The sequence below is a fragment of the Oncorhynchus tshawytscha genome, unplaced genomic scaffold, assembly GCF_018296145.1.
Source record: "Oncorhynchus tshawytscha isolate Ot180627B unplaced genomic scaffold, Otsh_v2.0 Un_contig_27_pilon_pilon, whole genome shotgun sequence".
Lineage (NCBI taxonomy): Eukaryota > Metazoa > Chordata > Actinopteri > Salmoniformes > Salmonidae > Oncorhynchus > Oncorhynchus tshawytscha.
Genome location: NW_024609711.1, coordinates 227,827 through 244,570, shown reverse-complemented (window position 1 = coordinate 244,570; position 16,744 = coordinate 227,827). Strand labels below are relative to the sequence as shown.

Genomic DNA, 16,744 nt, shown 5'->3' with positions numbered 1-16,744 from the left:
ATGGTTATCAGTAGAGGCACTTATGTGTACATGTAAAACAACAACAACATAATAATAATAATAGATCAGTCAGTTAAACAAATTAATGAGCTATTTTCGGAAAATTAAATGTTCATTTGGGTTTTATATTGTGTCGCCAATAATACACTGGTTTCTAGGCCTACAGTAGGCTTTGGTGAAGTAAATCAAAGGAAACGTATTTTATTAGAATGGTCTTGGCGCTCTTTTGTATAAAGATACTTTTTTCTAAACAACCCCAGAACCTCGAGGATATCATTAGCGAAATACAGTCTCGTCATGTGCTCCTTTAAAAAAATATATATATTTATAGAGAACCCCATCTACAATGTCACGAGTTTTGGCTCTTCAACACACATTTCTATATTTTAATGACATTTAATTTTAAGCTTTAATCGTCACATTATTATTCAATAGTCTAATTATTTATATAACAAGTAGGCTTTTGTATTTTAAAAATAGTTGGTATCTAAAAACTATCAAGGCAACGATAAGCAATACTGTAGTATTATGTTAGTGGATTTTTCTTGTGCACCATTGCCATCTAGCGCCGTCATATTCGAGGCTGTAAAACACAAACTCGTCACATGACAGAGGAATATTGCTCAGCCACTTCAGGAACAGTTCGACGCTCAAATTAGAATTGTTTCCGGTTAAATTGGGGTCAAACAAAGGGGATTGCACATTACAAGACATCACAATGCTTATACGAGTAAGTATTGGAGATAAAGAGTGAAAACATATTTTGGAAATGCATCGTTTGTGTTGTAAACTATATAGATTACAATGTGCAAATGTTTATTAGCTGTCTCAGCGGTGCATTCTCGAATCAGATGAATAGTATGCATCATGCACCTGCGACGATTAAAGCTAGCTGGCTAGCCACACTTGTGTAACTTGACCAAAATTGTGTAGCTAACCTAACTCATTCCCATCTCCAGCTAGCTAAATGCAATTACTATTTTTTAAGGAAACCACTGTCAACATTTTCCTAACTGTTAATGTGAAATCATGAGTAACTGTAGCATTTCCTAAAGTGTGTGTGATGTTCAGAGTTGATGTAAGATCATAATACATTTGATAGCTTTGTCTTGAACACACTTCAAGGGGCCAGAGTTGAAAAAAAATAACCATGCTATCTCTGAATGTAACTTTAACATATCATTATTGAAATAACCTGCCCAACACTTAGGTTAAGATCTTACAGACAAATGTTAACTCTTTCTCTCTATCCCCCTCTCTTAGAGGGTTTTACAATGTGGAATGACAGCTTTAAAGTCACGCAGGAACATTCACCACAGTGCTCAATGGAGGAGTCCTCTCGTACCTATCGTTGTGGAGCAGACGGTAAGAAATGGAACCCCAACAGAGTTCTATGTAGGACTGCAACATTTCTATGCAACTTGATTCACTCTTGGTTTGGAACGGTTTAGTTAGTAGTTTTCACCTGTCAGTTCCTGGTCCTTGCTATTCTAGCTGCTTTCCAATGTTCAAAGATCTTCCCCTCATTCCTTTTCCTTGTCTTTCTCTTCTTTCCTAGGGTCGAGGAGAGCGTGCGTATGACATCTACTCTCGTCTTCTGAGGGAGAGGATCATCTGTGTAATGGGGCCGGTAAGTCTCACTGGGTATCACTGTCTGTGTAATGGGGCCGGTAATTCTAGCTGTGTGTCGGTGTAATAGGGCCAGTAAGTCTGTGTGTGTAATAGTTTGGGATTCAAAACCTACACCAGGAGACATTGGGTATGTTTACATGCACACTAATAATTTGATATGAAACTGATTATGGCATTAAAGGTTGCTAGATGGAATCCCCGAGCTGACAAGGTAAAAATCTGTTGTTCTGCCCCTGAACAAGGCAGTTGTCCCACTGTTCCTAGGCCGTCATTGTAAATAAGAATTTATTCTTAAGACTTGCCTAGTTAAATAAAAGCTAAGAAAATCAAATGTATACAACTTACTCTGCTTATCGGCGCAAGGTCATAATCGAAGTAAGCCCACACCGATTAAAACATCTGGATTTCTGAGTCTGCTGTTGCAGTTAAGATTAATTTGTTAATCTCTCCTCTCCCCCTGCCTTTTTTCAGATTGATGACTCTGTGGCCAGTCTGGTTATTGCTCAACTACTCTTTCTGCAGTCAGAGAGCAACAACAAACCCATCCACATGTACATCAACAGTCCTGGTAAGAGAATAGTCGAGGAGAATAGAGGGGGACCTCCCACAAAGAGGAACAGATGGTGGTGCAGGGGATGGTTGGTGGAATAGGGATGGTTACTTTAAAAAGCATGTTTCTTAGAGGGGAAAGAGACTGAGAGAACACAAGTGACAGGTGGATCAGATGACAATAATAGGAGATAAAGGGTGCAGTCAGAAACTCCTTTTACCTTGACTTCAAATGAACTTCATTAGGTTAACGTTAAAGCTGAGATCCATGATAGGCGCAACAGCCCCAGGCACATGTATTATTGTTTTGAGGAAATGAGCATCCAGCATTGTGGTTAAAAAAAACTTACATACTTGGTTCTATTGTGCGTGAGTTGATGTCAGATGGAAAAATGTCTTTGTTTGAAGTAACGTCTGTTGTAATATCGCAAATGGACATGGCAGGTTCACCGCTATGAATTCCAGCTTTATGGAGAGATAGAAAAGTCTGGGAGAAGAGGAACATCGATGAACTAAATCCAACAAACCATTAATCCTGGTTCACTATGATGTTCCTCTCCTATCCTCTTTTCCCCCCCCAGGCGGTGTTGTGACGGCAGGCCTAGCCATCTACGACACCATGCAGTACATCCTCAACCCAATCTCCACGTGGTGTGTGGGCCAGGCGGCCAGCATGGGCAGTCTTCTCCTAGCTTCGGGCACGGCCGGCATGAGGCACTCCCTGCCCAACGCCCGCATCATGGTGCACCAGCCCTCCGGAGGAGCCAGGGTAAGGATGGAAAGGGGTAATGGGACTAGGGAGGCAGCAGGAATAGCTGGGGGGACAGGTTGAAGTCCGGCAGGTAAGGGGATAAGGGGGGGGTTTAAAGAACCTGGTACAGATGTTGGTTGGTTGAGCTTGTGTTGCCATCAAAAGCCAGACCTGTGATTGGGCATGTAAATATGAGTTCAGTATTTTGACACCTCAGTTGTCAGTTGCCTTCACATAACATCTGTCTTCTCTCTCCTGTGTGTTTATTAGGGTCAGGCTACAGACATCGCCATTCAGGCTGAGGAGATCATGAAGCTAAAGAAACAGATCAATCAACTCTACGCTAAACACACTGGCCAGCTGTTGACACATATAGGTAAGTAGCTAAGGCATCCAGTTCAGTAGTCTGGCTTTAAGTCGCTGCAGGGTTTTTATTTCAGCTGCTGATAAAGATGAGGCAGAGACTAACACAATATGCGCAGAATTTGATTTGGTTGTTTAGCTCTGGGGAAAAGGCATCCAGGGGGGCGGGACGGTTTGATTAAATCGTTTAGTCTTATTTCAAATACCCGTAGGGCCACACAGACCTGGGTTCAAATGCATGAAATTATACTTGTCTTGTGTTTTCTAATATGTGCCAGTACTTAAGTGTATTTCCAAGCACATCCCAATATGCAACAGTAATATTCCAATAAAAAATACTTCAAAATGTCTTAATATTGTCTGATGGAAAATGTACCATAGCCTCTGAGTCACATATGAATTAGTGACTCCTAACTAAATTCAAGCACTAATTCAAGGTTAAGTGATTTGATGATTGAGTCCTTCCTCACTCAAAGCACTTTGTAAGAGTGAACTCACCTCAGCCACCACCAATGTGTCGCACATTTTCACCAAAACTCGTAACCATACAATTATTCCCTTCTGTTTTCTTTCTCCCAGAGAGTGTGATGGAGAGAGATCGTTACATGAGCCCCATTGAGGCACAGGACTTTGGGATCATCGACCGAGTGTTGGTGCATCCTCCCCAGGCGGGCCAGGATGACCCAGAGCTGGTCCAGAAGGAGCCCCCTACCGCCATCTGCCCCTTGCCAGCCACCGAGCAGAGCCCCCCCGGGACCAACCACCCCTCCTCATACAAACCCGAACCCTGACCTCAGACTACCAGGAAGCAGTCCCACACCAATCACAAGCCATCCTCTATCTTCTAACCACCTAACGGCACTTCTGTAGATCGGAATGGATTGGACAGGTGCAAGCATATGCTGATGTCCCGTAAATCCAAATGTATTGGAGTGGATACTAATATGCGAGAAGTTACAGCGTAGCCTACCAGAGGGCAAAGTGGAGCTATTACTATATTGCTTATCCTGTCCAATCCTTTAATTTACAGAAGTGCTCTGGGTGGATAGGGGCCGGTTTGGAACAAAGGACCTGCATTGTATACCTTTGTGCTGGATAAACCTCTGGGAGAGGAGGCAAAATGCAGCAGTATTAGAATATTTACATTTAAGAATGATCATTTTTGACTAATCTCAGATTTGTATTGTCCCCCATAATATGTACACTGTATTTACCACAAACAAAGACTGCAGATCTCTACAGTGAAGGAAACAATATAGCCCCCATTTGTACAAGCCATGACACAATTGTGATGTTGATTTTCACGAACTGGAATAAAATAAATTTTCTTTGAGTCACACACCCAACCTGGGCCTGTACACATAAAGCATCTACGAGTAGGAGAGTTGATCTAGGATCAGTTCCTCCTGTCCATGCAATCTTATTCATTGTGACAGACAAGGCAAAACGGATTCTAGATCAGCATTCCTACTCTTAATGCTTTACGAATACAGGCTCTGATGTAAAAACGAATTATAATTGTATCAACGCGTGATTTGAGTCTGTAACAAGTAGTGTTTTGATTGCCTCAGTGATGAGATCAACTGAGCCGTTTTCTTTTGCAATATACAGAAGTCAGAAGTTTACATACACCTTAGCCAAGAAGTGTACATCAATTAGTATTTGGTAGCATTGCCTTTAAATTGTTTAACTTGGGTCAAATGTTTTGGGTAGCCTTCCACAAGCTTCCCACAATAACTTGGGTGAATTTTTGCCCATTCCTCCTGACAGAGCTGGTGTAACTGAGTCAGGTTTGTAGGTCTCCTTGCTCGCACATGCTTTTTCAGTTCTGCCCACCAATTTTCTATAGGATTGTCAGGGCTTTGCGATGGCCACTACAATACCTTGACTTTGTTGTCCTTAAGCTATTTTGCCACAACTTTGGAAGTATGCTTGGGGTCATTGTCCATTTGGAAGACACATTTGCGACTAAGCTTTAACTTCCTCATGTCTTGATGTTGCTTCAATATATCCTCATGATGCCATCAATTTTGAGAAGTGCACCAGTCCCTCCTGTAGCAAAGCACCCACACAACATGCTGCAACCCCCGTTCTTCACGGTTGGGATGGTGTTCTTTGGCTTGCAAGCTTCCCCCTTTTTCCTCCAAACATAATGATGATCATTATGGCCAAACGGTTCTATTTTTGTTTCATCAGGCCAGAGGACATTTCTCCAAGTGCAGTTGCAAACTGTAGTCTGGCTTTTTTATGGAGGTTTTGGAGCAGTGGCTTCCTTGCTGAGCGGCCTTTCAGGTTATGTCGATATAGGACTCATTTTTACTGTGGATATAGATACTTTTGTACCGGTTTCCTCCAGCATCTTCACAAGGTCTTTTGCTGTTCTGGGATAGATTTGCACTTTTCACACCAAAGGACGTTCATCTCTAGGAGACAGAACGCGTCTCCTTCCTGAGCGATATGACAGCGGTGTGGTCCCATGGTCTTTATACTTGCGTACTATTGTTTGTACAGATGAACGTGGTACCTTCCGCCATTTGGAAATTGCTCCCAAGGATGAACCAGACTTGTGGAAGTCTACAATTGTTTGAGGTCTCGGCTGATTTCTTTTGATTTTCCCATGCTGTCAAACAAAGAGGAACTGAGTTTGAAGGTAGGCCTTGAAATACATCCACAGGTACACCTCCAATTGACTCAAATTATGTCAATTAGCCTATCAAGCTTCTAAAGCCATTACATAATTTTCTGGAATTTTCCAAGCTGTTTAAAGGCACACTCAACTTAGTGTATGTAAACTTCTGACCCACTGGAATTGTGATACAGTGGGTCAGTGAAATAATCTGTAAACACCTTTTTGGAAAAATGACTTGAGTCATGCACAAAGTAGATGTCCTAACAGACTTGCCAAAACTATAGTTTAACAAAAAAATTTTTTGGAGTGGTTGAAAAATGAGTTTTAATGACTCCAACCTAAGTGTATGTAAACTTCCGACTTCAACTGTACATGCGACTTGTGTAAGCCTAGAGTGCCTCACTGTCAGTGACTAGGGGGATTTTGGAGATAAAGCCTCTCTTGTAAGAGTGAGTTTTAATCAAGTCATGATGGAAATGTTTAAAGAGTGGGATTTTGTTTCATTGATATTGAAAAGTTTGTCAGTCACCTTAAATTCAAAAAGTTATTGAGTAAAGCACTAATGATGCAATGACTTGCAAAGAAAAGCAACATGCTGGGATGAGGGAGAATGGGGAAATAACAGTACAATTGACACTTACAGTATAAGCCAACAAATATATTCATGTAAAGTAAGGTTTTATTACTTAATGTCTTCTGAACAAAACTTTTAAAATCAAAAACATCCACCACCTAATATGTCACACAGAGTCTAACAAAACCCAGTAAAAGTGTTACATAAGACCGTTCTGTGAACTATACTAACCCCATGGTAAACAATGGGGGTCTTGTGCAACAGTGCTAAAAACCCTTTACCTCTCCAGACCCTGGTAGCCAGTGCATTTCAAAATCTGGGGAAACATTTCAATATAGTGGCTTCCACTCATCTATTCTGATCTGATGGGTCAAAGCAAGACGAGTGGAAGAAGCAGGTTTAGACCATTGTGATGTAGCAGTGAACACACAGAACTGAAACCACACCCTGGGTGGATTGCAATAGCAGCTCTCCTTCCCTACAGCTGCAAAGATTTGAAAGAACAGGACAGGTGAAAGCCATTGGCATCTACCACAGTACTTTCACCTTTCTTCAGTTTTCCATTTCATGGTAAAGGAGAGGAGACAAGGGAAGGAAGGCAATCAAGACTTGAGATGCAGCCTGTGTCCCTCCCTTGAATAACCTGGTTAAACCAGAACCACAGGTAGCACCTCTTTCCCCCTTTCTCACAGCTCTTTTCTGCTGACTCAATGGCCCTATACAAGTACAGCCTTCTTTTCAAGTACTCAAACCAAACAGGCCCACTGAAACTGACTTGTGACAAACAGTTAATGGAGAGGGCACACTGCAGCACACAAGCCAAGCAATCCACAGGTTGTGTTAGCAAAAATGAGTAAGCCTATACAACAACAATCTCAGTCGCTTCCATTTTAAAATCTGGGGTTTGTAAATTGGCCTGCTGGCTGTTTAGAAGCAGTAAGCTAACATGCTCTGCTGCTGCTACTTCCTCCTTGACATGGAGGGGGAAACATTGTGTTGTACACTAAAGATATGGTGGGCATGTTCAAACTATGCATTCCATGCCTCAAGTGCAATTTCATGTTCTTTTTTCAGGGGGGGTGTTAGGCTAACATGCAGCTATCATGTTGTACACAGAAAACATGATCGACATGTTCCTACAAACTTTGTCTGTTGTAACAGTACATCAAACACACATACGATATACAGGCAGTCAAAATAGCAATTATTTTCTCATTGCAAACATTGGCTAGTTCTTTTTTCAGCAACTCTTGCTACGATATGGCAGCATAACTATGACAATTATAATCAAAAATATAAAACTCAACATGTATAGTGTTCGTCCCATGCTTCACGAGATGAAATAAATGATTCCGAAATATTTCCATTCGCACAAAAAGCTTATTGCTCTCAAATTGTGCACAAATTAGTTTACATCCCTGTTAGTGAACATTTATCCTTTGCCAAGATAATCCATCTGACAGCTGATTAAACAGCATGATCATTACACAGGTGCACCTTGTGCTGGGGACAATAAAAGGCCACTAAATGTGCAGTTGTAATCACAACACATTGCCACAGATGTCTCAAGTTGAGTGAGCGTGTAATTGACATACTGACTGCAGGAATGTCCACCAGAGCGGTTGCCAGAAAATGTAATGTTAATTTATTTACCATAAGCCACCTCCAATGTCATTTTAGAGAATTTGGCAGTACATCCAACCGGCCTCACAACCACACGTGCAACCAGCCCTGGACTGGACAGCCGATTAACTGCAGAGTATTTGTCATAATAAAGCCCTTTGTGGGGAAAAACTCATTCTGATGGGCTGGGCCTGGCTCCCAAGTAGGTGGGAATATGCCCTCCAGTCATGTGAAATCCATAGATTAAGGTTTAAGGAATTTATTTCAATTGACTGATTTCCTTATATGAACTGTAAATCAGTAAAATTGTAAAAACAATGTGTATATTTTTGTTCAGTATAGTAGGCAGTAGTTGACAAACGATATAAGAGATAATAGCGCACGTGCACCACAGAATGAACTCGCCCATTGTCAGACTGAGGTTACCGTTCCGGATTCACACGCTCAGCTGCCTAGAGGTGGAACCGCTACTCATGCTGTACTTGCATGATCATTGAAAAGCGAAATAGCAGTTAGTAGGGCCTGTGTGTGGGAAAACACAGAGAGTTCCTATGCAAAACTCTAAGTGGGGAGTTGCATTATTTTTTCAGGAACTTTACTACTGTACTTATCCTGTATTATCCTACAGTACTACTACAATATGACAGTAACTATGAAGATTAGCCTAATCAGGGGTACTCAAGTACTATTTGAGAAGGTCCAGTCACATACATATTTCTGAGGTGGTCCGGATGGATAATGTAATTTATCCATGTAGTAACAAACCCCCACCTCACAACCCATGCGACCTCAATCTGTTCCCACCTATCTTGAAAATGTTGCAGTTTTATAGCTAATTTCCTGCAATTCTACACATTTTGCATGGGGCAAATATGATTTTTTTGCTGTTTTAAAGCAAATATTCTGCAATTCTATGCATTCTTTCATGTCCTTTGTGTTTATATGATACCAGGGATCGAAGCCCGACCGATCCGGTCCACTAGTTGAGTATGGGTGGGCCTACATCACACAAAACGCTGATAGTTTAATGAGTCCTGCTTGTGCAACTAAAATATCTGTTACAACCGAGAAGGTTGTTTAGCCTTCAAAAAATATTTTGGGGAATGTTTGATCAATTTGCAGCAGTTTTTATTTCATTTCAGCTGTTCAAAAACATAAGGCAGAGATAGGCATCATAGTATCAGTTCAGAAGAGGGTGAGTAAAGAGAGAAAGGTAATGGAAGGGGAGTGTGAGCAGCAGTTCCGTAGTGTGCGTAAAAATAACATGTGCAGAATGTGACTCGGATTCTTAGTGGCAGGCAACCTATACACAGCCAAGGCCCCCCGAAAAAGAAAGCAAGCCTGCTAGGCATACAGCACTGCCCCACATGGCGTTGGTAGCTAATTTGAATATCCAAGTGTTTGTGCATCTCATTAGCTGAGCTGGCATGTCAGCGCTTTTTAATTTTTTTTAACCAGAGTACACCCAACCACTATTTCCAATCAGGCCACAGAGAAAAGCTGTTTAACATCCTTAATTATATATATATTTTTAAAAATTTTAGGTAAATTATTTAATAGACATCTGGAACACTGGACAGATACTTTAAAGGCCCAGTGCAGTAAAAAAAAAAAACAGTGTTTTATACATTCCACATTATGGAATAATACTGTGAAAAATGATAATACCCTTTTAGTGTAAGAGCAGTTTATAAAGACTGCCTGAAATTTCAGCCCATTTAGGTGGGAAGGGACTCTTGGAATGCCTGGTGACAACTCCAGGCGGTAAATGAGTTAATAGACCAATAAGAGATCCAAACCTCTACCAACAGCTAGTTTTCCCCTCCCCACCCAGACAACTCCCAGGCAGTCCTAGCTAAATTCTTTCTTGACAAATTGCTCTTTGCTAAGAAGATGCTACTTGTTGGCCATTTTAATTGAAAACAATCACAGTAAGGTACTTAATTGTTACCCCAAAATTATTTGACATTGAGATAAAACTGCTGCATTGGACCTTTAAGAAAAGCCCATCGGCTTTGGAAGTACAGTCAGGCACGCACCGGGTGCCACTCTCACATGACTGAGCAGCCTCCCCAGCTGTTCTTCTTGAAGGTGGTGGCCCAGCGCAACCAGCCCAGGTTGGAGTCGCTGTAGGGCGGGTAGCGCAGGACGTTGACCCTCTCCAGCAACCAGCTCCGGTTCATACAGCCCCGCCTGTGGCTGAATGTCTCAAAGCCCCAGCGGCCGTGGTAGCTACCCATCCCACTGGCACCTGGAGGGTAGAGGAAGATGACAGGGCACCATGATCAGATCCATGTCTAGTGCTTTTCTTCTGATAATGACTACTTCATTTACGTTGTCAGACACACACTTACCTACTCCTCCAAAGGGCAGGCCTGGCAAGGCCATGTGTACTATACCATCATTGCCGCAGAAACCACCACTACTGGTGTTGTTCAACACTGTGGTCACCACCTGACAGCGAGAGGGGAGGAATGTGCATTTATTCCATAAGAGTGGAGCCACAGTGAAGGCAGAGGCAGCCATAGAACTACATAACTTTAAACTATAGCTCTGTGGAGGACACCACCATGACTATAACATAAGAAAATAGATATGAGAAGAAACATCTATGTGCTGTAATGTAGGTCATGGTCTTACCGAGGTCTCGTCAGAGAAGACGTAGAGGGCCAGGGGTTTCTCTTGGCGGTTGATGTAGTCTATGCCCTCCTCCAGAGACTCTATGGTTAGGATGGGCAGGATGGGGCCAAAGATCTCCTCCTGCATTAGAGCATCAGACTCCTGCACGTCCACCAACACTGTGGGAGCTAGAAACACCACTTGATCAGCAAGAATTTGCTTCTATATGATTAGTTACTCATATTTGAAATTAAAGCCACTTTAACAGCAAGGCTACCACCTCAACATATTTCAACTTGCATTCACACCCACAAGGTGGCAGCAGTATACAAACCAAACTCAACCCCACTGCCTGCATCTCATCGTCCTTTCCTGTACCCCCCAAACTCACCAATATACCTGTCCTCCTCGCAGCTCCCCCCTCCGATCACCACCTTCCCCTTGGACTTCTCCAGCATGTCCATCAGGCGTCTCCAGTGGCGTGGGGTGACTATGCGCCCCATGTCCAGGCTCGCTCCGGGGTCCGGCCCGTAGAAGGTCCGCAGGGTCTCCCGGAGAGCAGGCAGTAGGGCGTCCCGGGTCTGGGCTGTGCAGAGGACGTAGTCGGGTGCCACACAGCTCTGGCCAGTGTTGAAGAACTTGGACCAGCACAGGCGCTTGGCGGCCTTCTGGATGTCGATATGGCCGTAGATGAAGCAGGGGCTCTTGCCACCCAGCTCCAGGGTGACGGGGGTCAGGTGAGGCGCCGCCGCTAGCAGGATGGAACGGGCCACCACCTGGGAACCTGGGGAGGAGATGGGGAAGGGTGAAGGAGAAGGAAAGGGTATGCAAGAGTGTGCGATAGAGGTGATATGGCAGAGGTGAGATAAAAGGGACATAAGGCCGACATTTTAAAACACAAAACATACTAAAAAGAGGGATTGACCTAATACATATTATTGGTCTAAGGAGTCCTCTCTGTTAGGCTTTACCTGTGTAGAAAATGTGGTCAAATTTATTCTTCAGCAATGACTTGGTGTCCTCTGCTCCACCACATAGTACTGCATAGCAGTCCTACAATAGTCAGATGGCAAAACTCAAAACATTAAAAACAAACAATAAGTGGGCAGGTATAGAGCAAATATGGCACTGTTGGCCTTCATTCCATTGATGATCCACAACAGGTAACAGAAGCAGGGGGAAATTAAAGCACATAGGTGTGTGTGTGTACTACCTGAGACAAGTATTTGGGGATGAGTTCTGCCAGGAGTTGCTCGGTGGCCTGACAGATCTCTGACGGCTTCAGAATGGCACAGTTTCCTAGTTCACGTCATCATGGAATAAATATGTCATCGTCACAAAATCAAACCTAATCAATAATGAAATGCTAACAGAGTCAGCATTCACTTTACACATACATTACTGATAAGGCAACATTGGTGGTAGATGTAAAATGCTTTGAGCTACTGTAAAAATGCTATAAATCCAATCCCTTACTATTAACAAAGCCTCTAGGTATACAAAGGCATGATAGATGTGTACCTGCAGCAATTGCAGCAACCAAAGGTAAGAGAATAAGATGTAGAGGGTAGTTCCACGCCCCGATGATTAAAACTACCCCCAAGGGTTCCCTGCGTATGAAACAGTCATCCATCCTAGTGGCCTAGAACAAGATGGAGAGAGGAAAGTAGATGGTTGGACAATTATTACATAAGTCAGTAAAATAATATTCCAATTGTGTGTGTTTACATGTTGAGCCATAGTAAAAGGTGGTAAAGTCAAACAGTTGACAGTGAATGTTGATGGAATCTGTACCAGATTCTTGCCAATGTTGTATTCCGGCTGCATCCAGGTCCTGAGGTTTTCCATGGCGAAGTACAGGTCATTCAGGGTGATCTGAATCTCTGACAGGACCGACTCAAACTTGGGCTAAGGGGGGGAGAGAGAGGGGAGAAGGTGAAATGATCGAGGGAGAGAGGGAACAGGACAACAAAAGATCCAAGGTGAAGAAAAAGGGACAGGGAAAGAGGATGAGGTGGAAGAGAGCAGTGACAGAGGAAATAATGAGAGGTGGAGAGAGGGAGGCAGAGGACATGCAGAGTGTACAGCAGTCTGCGCGTGTCTGAGTGTACAGCAGTCTGCGCGTGTCTGAGTGTACAGCAGTCTGCGCGTGTCTGAGTGTACAGCAGTCTGCGCGTGTCTGAGTGTACAGCAGTCTGTGTCTGAGTGTCTGAGTGTCTGAGTGTACAGTCTGCGCGTGTCTGAGTGTACAGTCTGCGCGTGTCTGAGTGTACAGCAGTCTGCGCGTGTCTGAGTGTACAGCAGTCTGCGCGTGTCTGAGTGTATAGCAGTCTGCGCGTGTCTGAGTGTATAGCAGTCTGCTCGTGTCTGAGTGTATAGCAGTCTGTCTCAGTCTGCGTGTCTGAGTGTATAGCAGTCTGCGCGTGTCTGAGTGTATAGCAGTCTGCTCGTGTCTGAGTGTATAGCAGTCTGCTCGTGTCTGAGTGTATAGCAGTCTGCTCGTGTCTAAGTGTATAGCAGTCTGCTCGTGTCTGAGTGTATAGCAGTCTGCTCGTGTCTGAGTGTATAGCAGTCTGCTCGTGTCTGAGTGTATAGCAGTCTGCTCGTGTCTGAGTGTATAGCAGTCTGCTCGTGTCTGAGTGTATGCTAGTACCTTATGGAGGTCCTTGTGGAGAGCATCTTGTATCAGCTGCTCGTTTTCTTCGACCAGGGAGAGAAGGTTCTGGAGCTGGGTCATACGGAACTGCTCTGGAAAGGTCAAGCCTGACCTGAACGTAGCCCTCAACCTGTCAATCACCTCGCTCTGGCTGGCCATCTCTGTCCACCCAACAGACAGACACACAAAGTGAGTTAGCGGATAATGTCACCTGGTAAAACAGGATTGAGACACCACACAACCAAAACAACCAGTGATGAGAGAAGAGCCTGGCTATTGGACATTCACTTTGCCAATAGCTATATAGAGTTGTAAATTCCAGACATCAATGGCTGCTGGTCTTGGCCATTGTCTGACTAAACTTCAGTGGTCTTTTAAAAACGCCCACATGAAGTAGCCTTGAACACTGTTTTATATTTTCAGTCAAGATACATTTGTTGCGCATTGAGAACACATGATGAATCCAGGGGTGTATTCATTATATTTTTAACAGAAACCTTTTACCATTTAAGAACGGAACGGGAGGGACCTAGAAAAGTGTCCAATAGAAATTCTCGTTTTCGTTGCAAAATAGGTATAATGAATAGGCCTACACCCAGGGCACGGCTTCATCGTTAGAACCACCTGGCTCAGGTCAAGTGTAGAAAATGCAAAAAGGCAGGCTAAGAAGGTAAGATGACAAAATATGCGGCCCGTTATATGGGCTATAAAAAGGTGAAAATCAGACCTTGATGCAAGTTATTCACGGTTTGTTGCTCACAGCTGTGTTACGGGTAATTTGAATGAACGCGGCAAAACCTTCAATAATTATGTGAACGCGTGGGCGGGATGTCAATAGTGACAGGCAGGGATGACGCAACTTTAACGATTTAAACTAGAGTACCAAATTGTTACACATTAAAACAGTTTACGTCGGAAACCCTCTTTGTTAGGATACTGTACAAGCTGCACTCTTTTCAGGATGGATGAAGTTGTGAAGTCCTACCTGAATTTTCCCGTAAATAGATGCTGATGATGAATAAAAATAAACTGAAGCCTAACAAAATGTTAGTCGGAATTTGAGGAAATTAAAAAGTTAAAACGCACCTGATTCTGCCAAAAGGTAGCCTAAATGGTCGTATGTTGCCCTTTCGAGCCACTCTTTAGACCTGTCTCTGAATTCAGATAAATCACATTCCAATTTGCCGGTGGCTTTGACTTGTTATGGGAACCCGAAGAAAGTGGCGCATTTCCTGGTGCTAGTGGTTTCCTACCAACGCGGCTAGTTAATCTGGAAAGCAGAATAGATTTTTGGTAGAACTTGAAAAACAAGCCTGTAAACCTGTCTGGGGCTGAAGAGAAACATGGGTATCCATAGACTAAAGGCCCTTCAAATTAAACCCTGGACCTAAAGCCAGTTCCGCTGCTTAGTTTCTCATTCTATCCCCTCTAATCAGGGAATGATTATAATCAGGGACACCAGGTAGGATAAATTAATTATCAGGTACAACAAAAAACAGCAGTAGGCTAATCCAGACCTCATTGGTTAATATTTGAATATCCCTGGTATCAAATCAAATCCCTGGAATCAAATTCAGGTTCAAGTGGGCAGACTGTTTTAGTTGCCATAGACTAGCCTACTGAATATAATGCATTGCGTATATTTATGTATAGACCATTATCTTGAAAGCAGTATTATTTAATTGTATGAATAGGAGATTCATAGAAAATATATAAATGTAACATGCATCAATTTCAAACATTTTACTGAGTTACAGTTCATAGAAGGAAATAATTTTATCGAAATGAATTCATTAGACCCTAATCTATGGATTTCACGCGACTGGGCAGGGGTGCAGCCATGGATGGGCCTGGGAGGGCATAAACCCACCCACTGGGGAGCCAGGCCCAGCCAATCAAGAATGAGTTTTTCCCCACAAAAGGGCTTTATTACAGACAGTTATACTGTCAGCACCCCCTCTACCCCTCAGATGATCCCGCAGGTGAAGAAGCCGGATGTGGAGCTCGTGGGCTGGCGTGGTTACACAAAGTCTGTGGTTGTCAGGCCGGTTGGATGTTCTGATAAGTTCTCAAAAATGACGTTGGAGGCGTCGTATGGTAGAGAAATTAACATCCAATTCTCTGGCAACAGTTATGTTGGACATTCCTGCACTGCATGCCAATTGCACACTCCCTCAACTTGAGATCTGTGACATTATGTTGTGTGACAAAACTGTACATTTTAGAGTGGTCTTTTATTGTCCCCAGCACAAGGTCCACCTGTGTAACGATGATGCTGTTCAATCAGCTTCTTGATATGCCATACCTGTCAGGTGGATGGATTATATTGGCAAGGAGAAATACTCACTAACTGGGATGACAACAAACATGTTTGAGAAATAAGCTTGTTGTGTGTATCAAACATTTTTGGGATCTTTTATTTCAGCTCATGAAACACGGGACCAACACTTGACATGTTGAGTTTATATTTTTATTCAGTAGTAGATATCTTGAAGTAAACACACACACACCGGTCCTGCTCTCCTTTTCTCGGGTGTCTGTTTCTCTCACACCGCACCCATCTCTTCCCCTTTGTGACCCTCACAGCTGTGTGGCACCATGCTTGGTGAACTCCAGTCTGTCACCTGGGTGTTTCAGGGTCCCAGTTTAGCATCTCTGATGATTCAGATAGACAGTTTAAGTAGTCCAGGGACTGCAGGGACTGTTCCTATTCACTTTCATGATCTAATTCTCACTACTTTGTTTCAGCTAAAGAGAAACTGCCTTTTTGCATAAGCCGGTAACCATACAATGTTTCAACCATGTGAACACAATTTGCATTTGGTTTGAATAAATGGTGAGAATGATCAAATAATGAGACAATTTAATCACAATTTAATTTATGTTATAGACCTTGTTCACAGCAGTAGTACTTCAATTATTTAATATTGTCAGTCATTCACTGCCACTCATCACACATTATCATTGTTTATGTTGGTAATATATATAACAAACTTTTCAAGAATTGCATAAAACAATGAGTATTAACTACAATAACAAATTGCTCTTTGTGGTTTCTTATAGCTGTTCCGGGCACCTCCCCCTAAATACTTTAGTGTATCTTGCTTACTGAACTTGTTTATAGGGGAGAGAGTTTAAGAATGTGTTTTTATCAGGCGTATCTATCAAAATGAGAATTGGGCACAGTAGTTCAAAGCTACCCAAGCATGACTTCTAACCCAGGATGCACCTGCACTCTGATAAAGACATTTCCCTGATATAGCATCTTGATTAACCCTAAAAAGGACCGATGTATCATTGTGGAAGTGCAGTAACACATTTAAAAACACACAACAGTGATGTATTGAA

General features: G+C 42.8%; 2 protein-coding genes across 3 annotated transcripts; one reads left to right on the top strand and one right to left on the bottom strand.

Moving 5' to 3' along the window:
- Positions 1-592: 592 nt before the first annotated feature.
- LOC112232682 (ATP-dependent Clp protease proteolytic subunit, mitochondrial) lies at positions 593-4,829 on the top strand. Its single transcript, XM_024399855.2, has 7 exons — positions 593-730; positions 1,264-1,365; positions 1,559-1,630; positions 2,104-2,200; positions 2,763-2,950; positions 3,203-3,308; positions 3,875-4,829. Exons 1-7 carry the CDS (start codon positions 719-721, stop codon positions 4,084-4,086), a joined length of 789 nt encoding a protein of 262 aa, XP_024255623.1. The 5' UTR covers positions 593-718; the 3' UTR covers positions 4,087-4,829.
- Positions 4,830-6,585: 1,756 nt separating this feature from the next.
- Positions 6,586-14,824, bottom strand: LOC112232681 (aldehyde dehydrogenase family 3 member B1). 2 transcript variants are annotated; one of them, XM_024399854.2, is made up of 10 exons: positions 14,382-14,824; positions 13,394-13,557; positions 12,535-12,648; positions 12,262-12,382; positions 11,954-12,039; positions 11,712-11,793; positions 11,132-11,524; positions 10,762-10,928; positions 10,476-10,575; positions 6,586-10,372 (listed from the first exon to the last, which is right to left on the bottom strand). In XM_024399854.2, the coding sequence occupies exons 2-10, from the start codon at positions 13,553-13,555 to the stop codon at positions 10,173-10,175; spliced, it is 1,425 nt and encodes a 474-aa protein (XP_024255622.2). In that variant the 5' UTR covers positions 13,556-13,557; positions 14,382-14,824; the 3' UTR covers positions 6,586-10,172. The 2 variants fall into 2 exon arrangements, with proteins under 2 accessions (XP_024255622.2, XP_024255621.2); XM_024399853.2 differs by having other exon boundaries at positions 14,483-14,824.
- Positions 14,825-16,744: the final 1,920 nt, after the last annotated feature.

What these genes read in the sequence shown, in the direction of transcription:
- LOC112232682 (XM_024399855.2), top strand. An exon ending in TCATCTGTGTAATGGGGCCG is followed by an intron (nt 1,631 to 2,103) that starts GTAAGTCTCACT and finishes GCCTTTTTTCAG; the next exon opens with ATTGATGACTCTGTGGCCAG. An exon ending in AGCCCTCCGGAGGAGCCAGG is followed by an intron (nt 2,951 to 3,202) that starts GTAAGGATGGAA and finishes TGTGTTTATTAG; the next exon opens with GGTCAGGCTACAGACATCGC.
- LOC112232681 (XM_024399854.2), bottom strand. Translation starts at nt 13,555, where the DNA reads ATGGCCAGCCAGAGCGAGGTGATTGACAGGTTGAGGGCTACGTTCAGG. An exon ending in TCCCCAAATACTTGTCTCAG is followed by an intron (nt 11,794 to 11,953) that starts GTAGTACACACA and finishes TGACTATTGTAG; the next exon opens with GACTGCTATGCAGTACTATG. An exon ending in CCTGCCCTTTGGAGGAGTAG is followed by an intron (nt 10,373 to 10,475) that starts GTAAGTGTGTGT and finishes TCTACCCTCCAG; the next exon opens with GTGCCAGTGGGATGGGTAGC.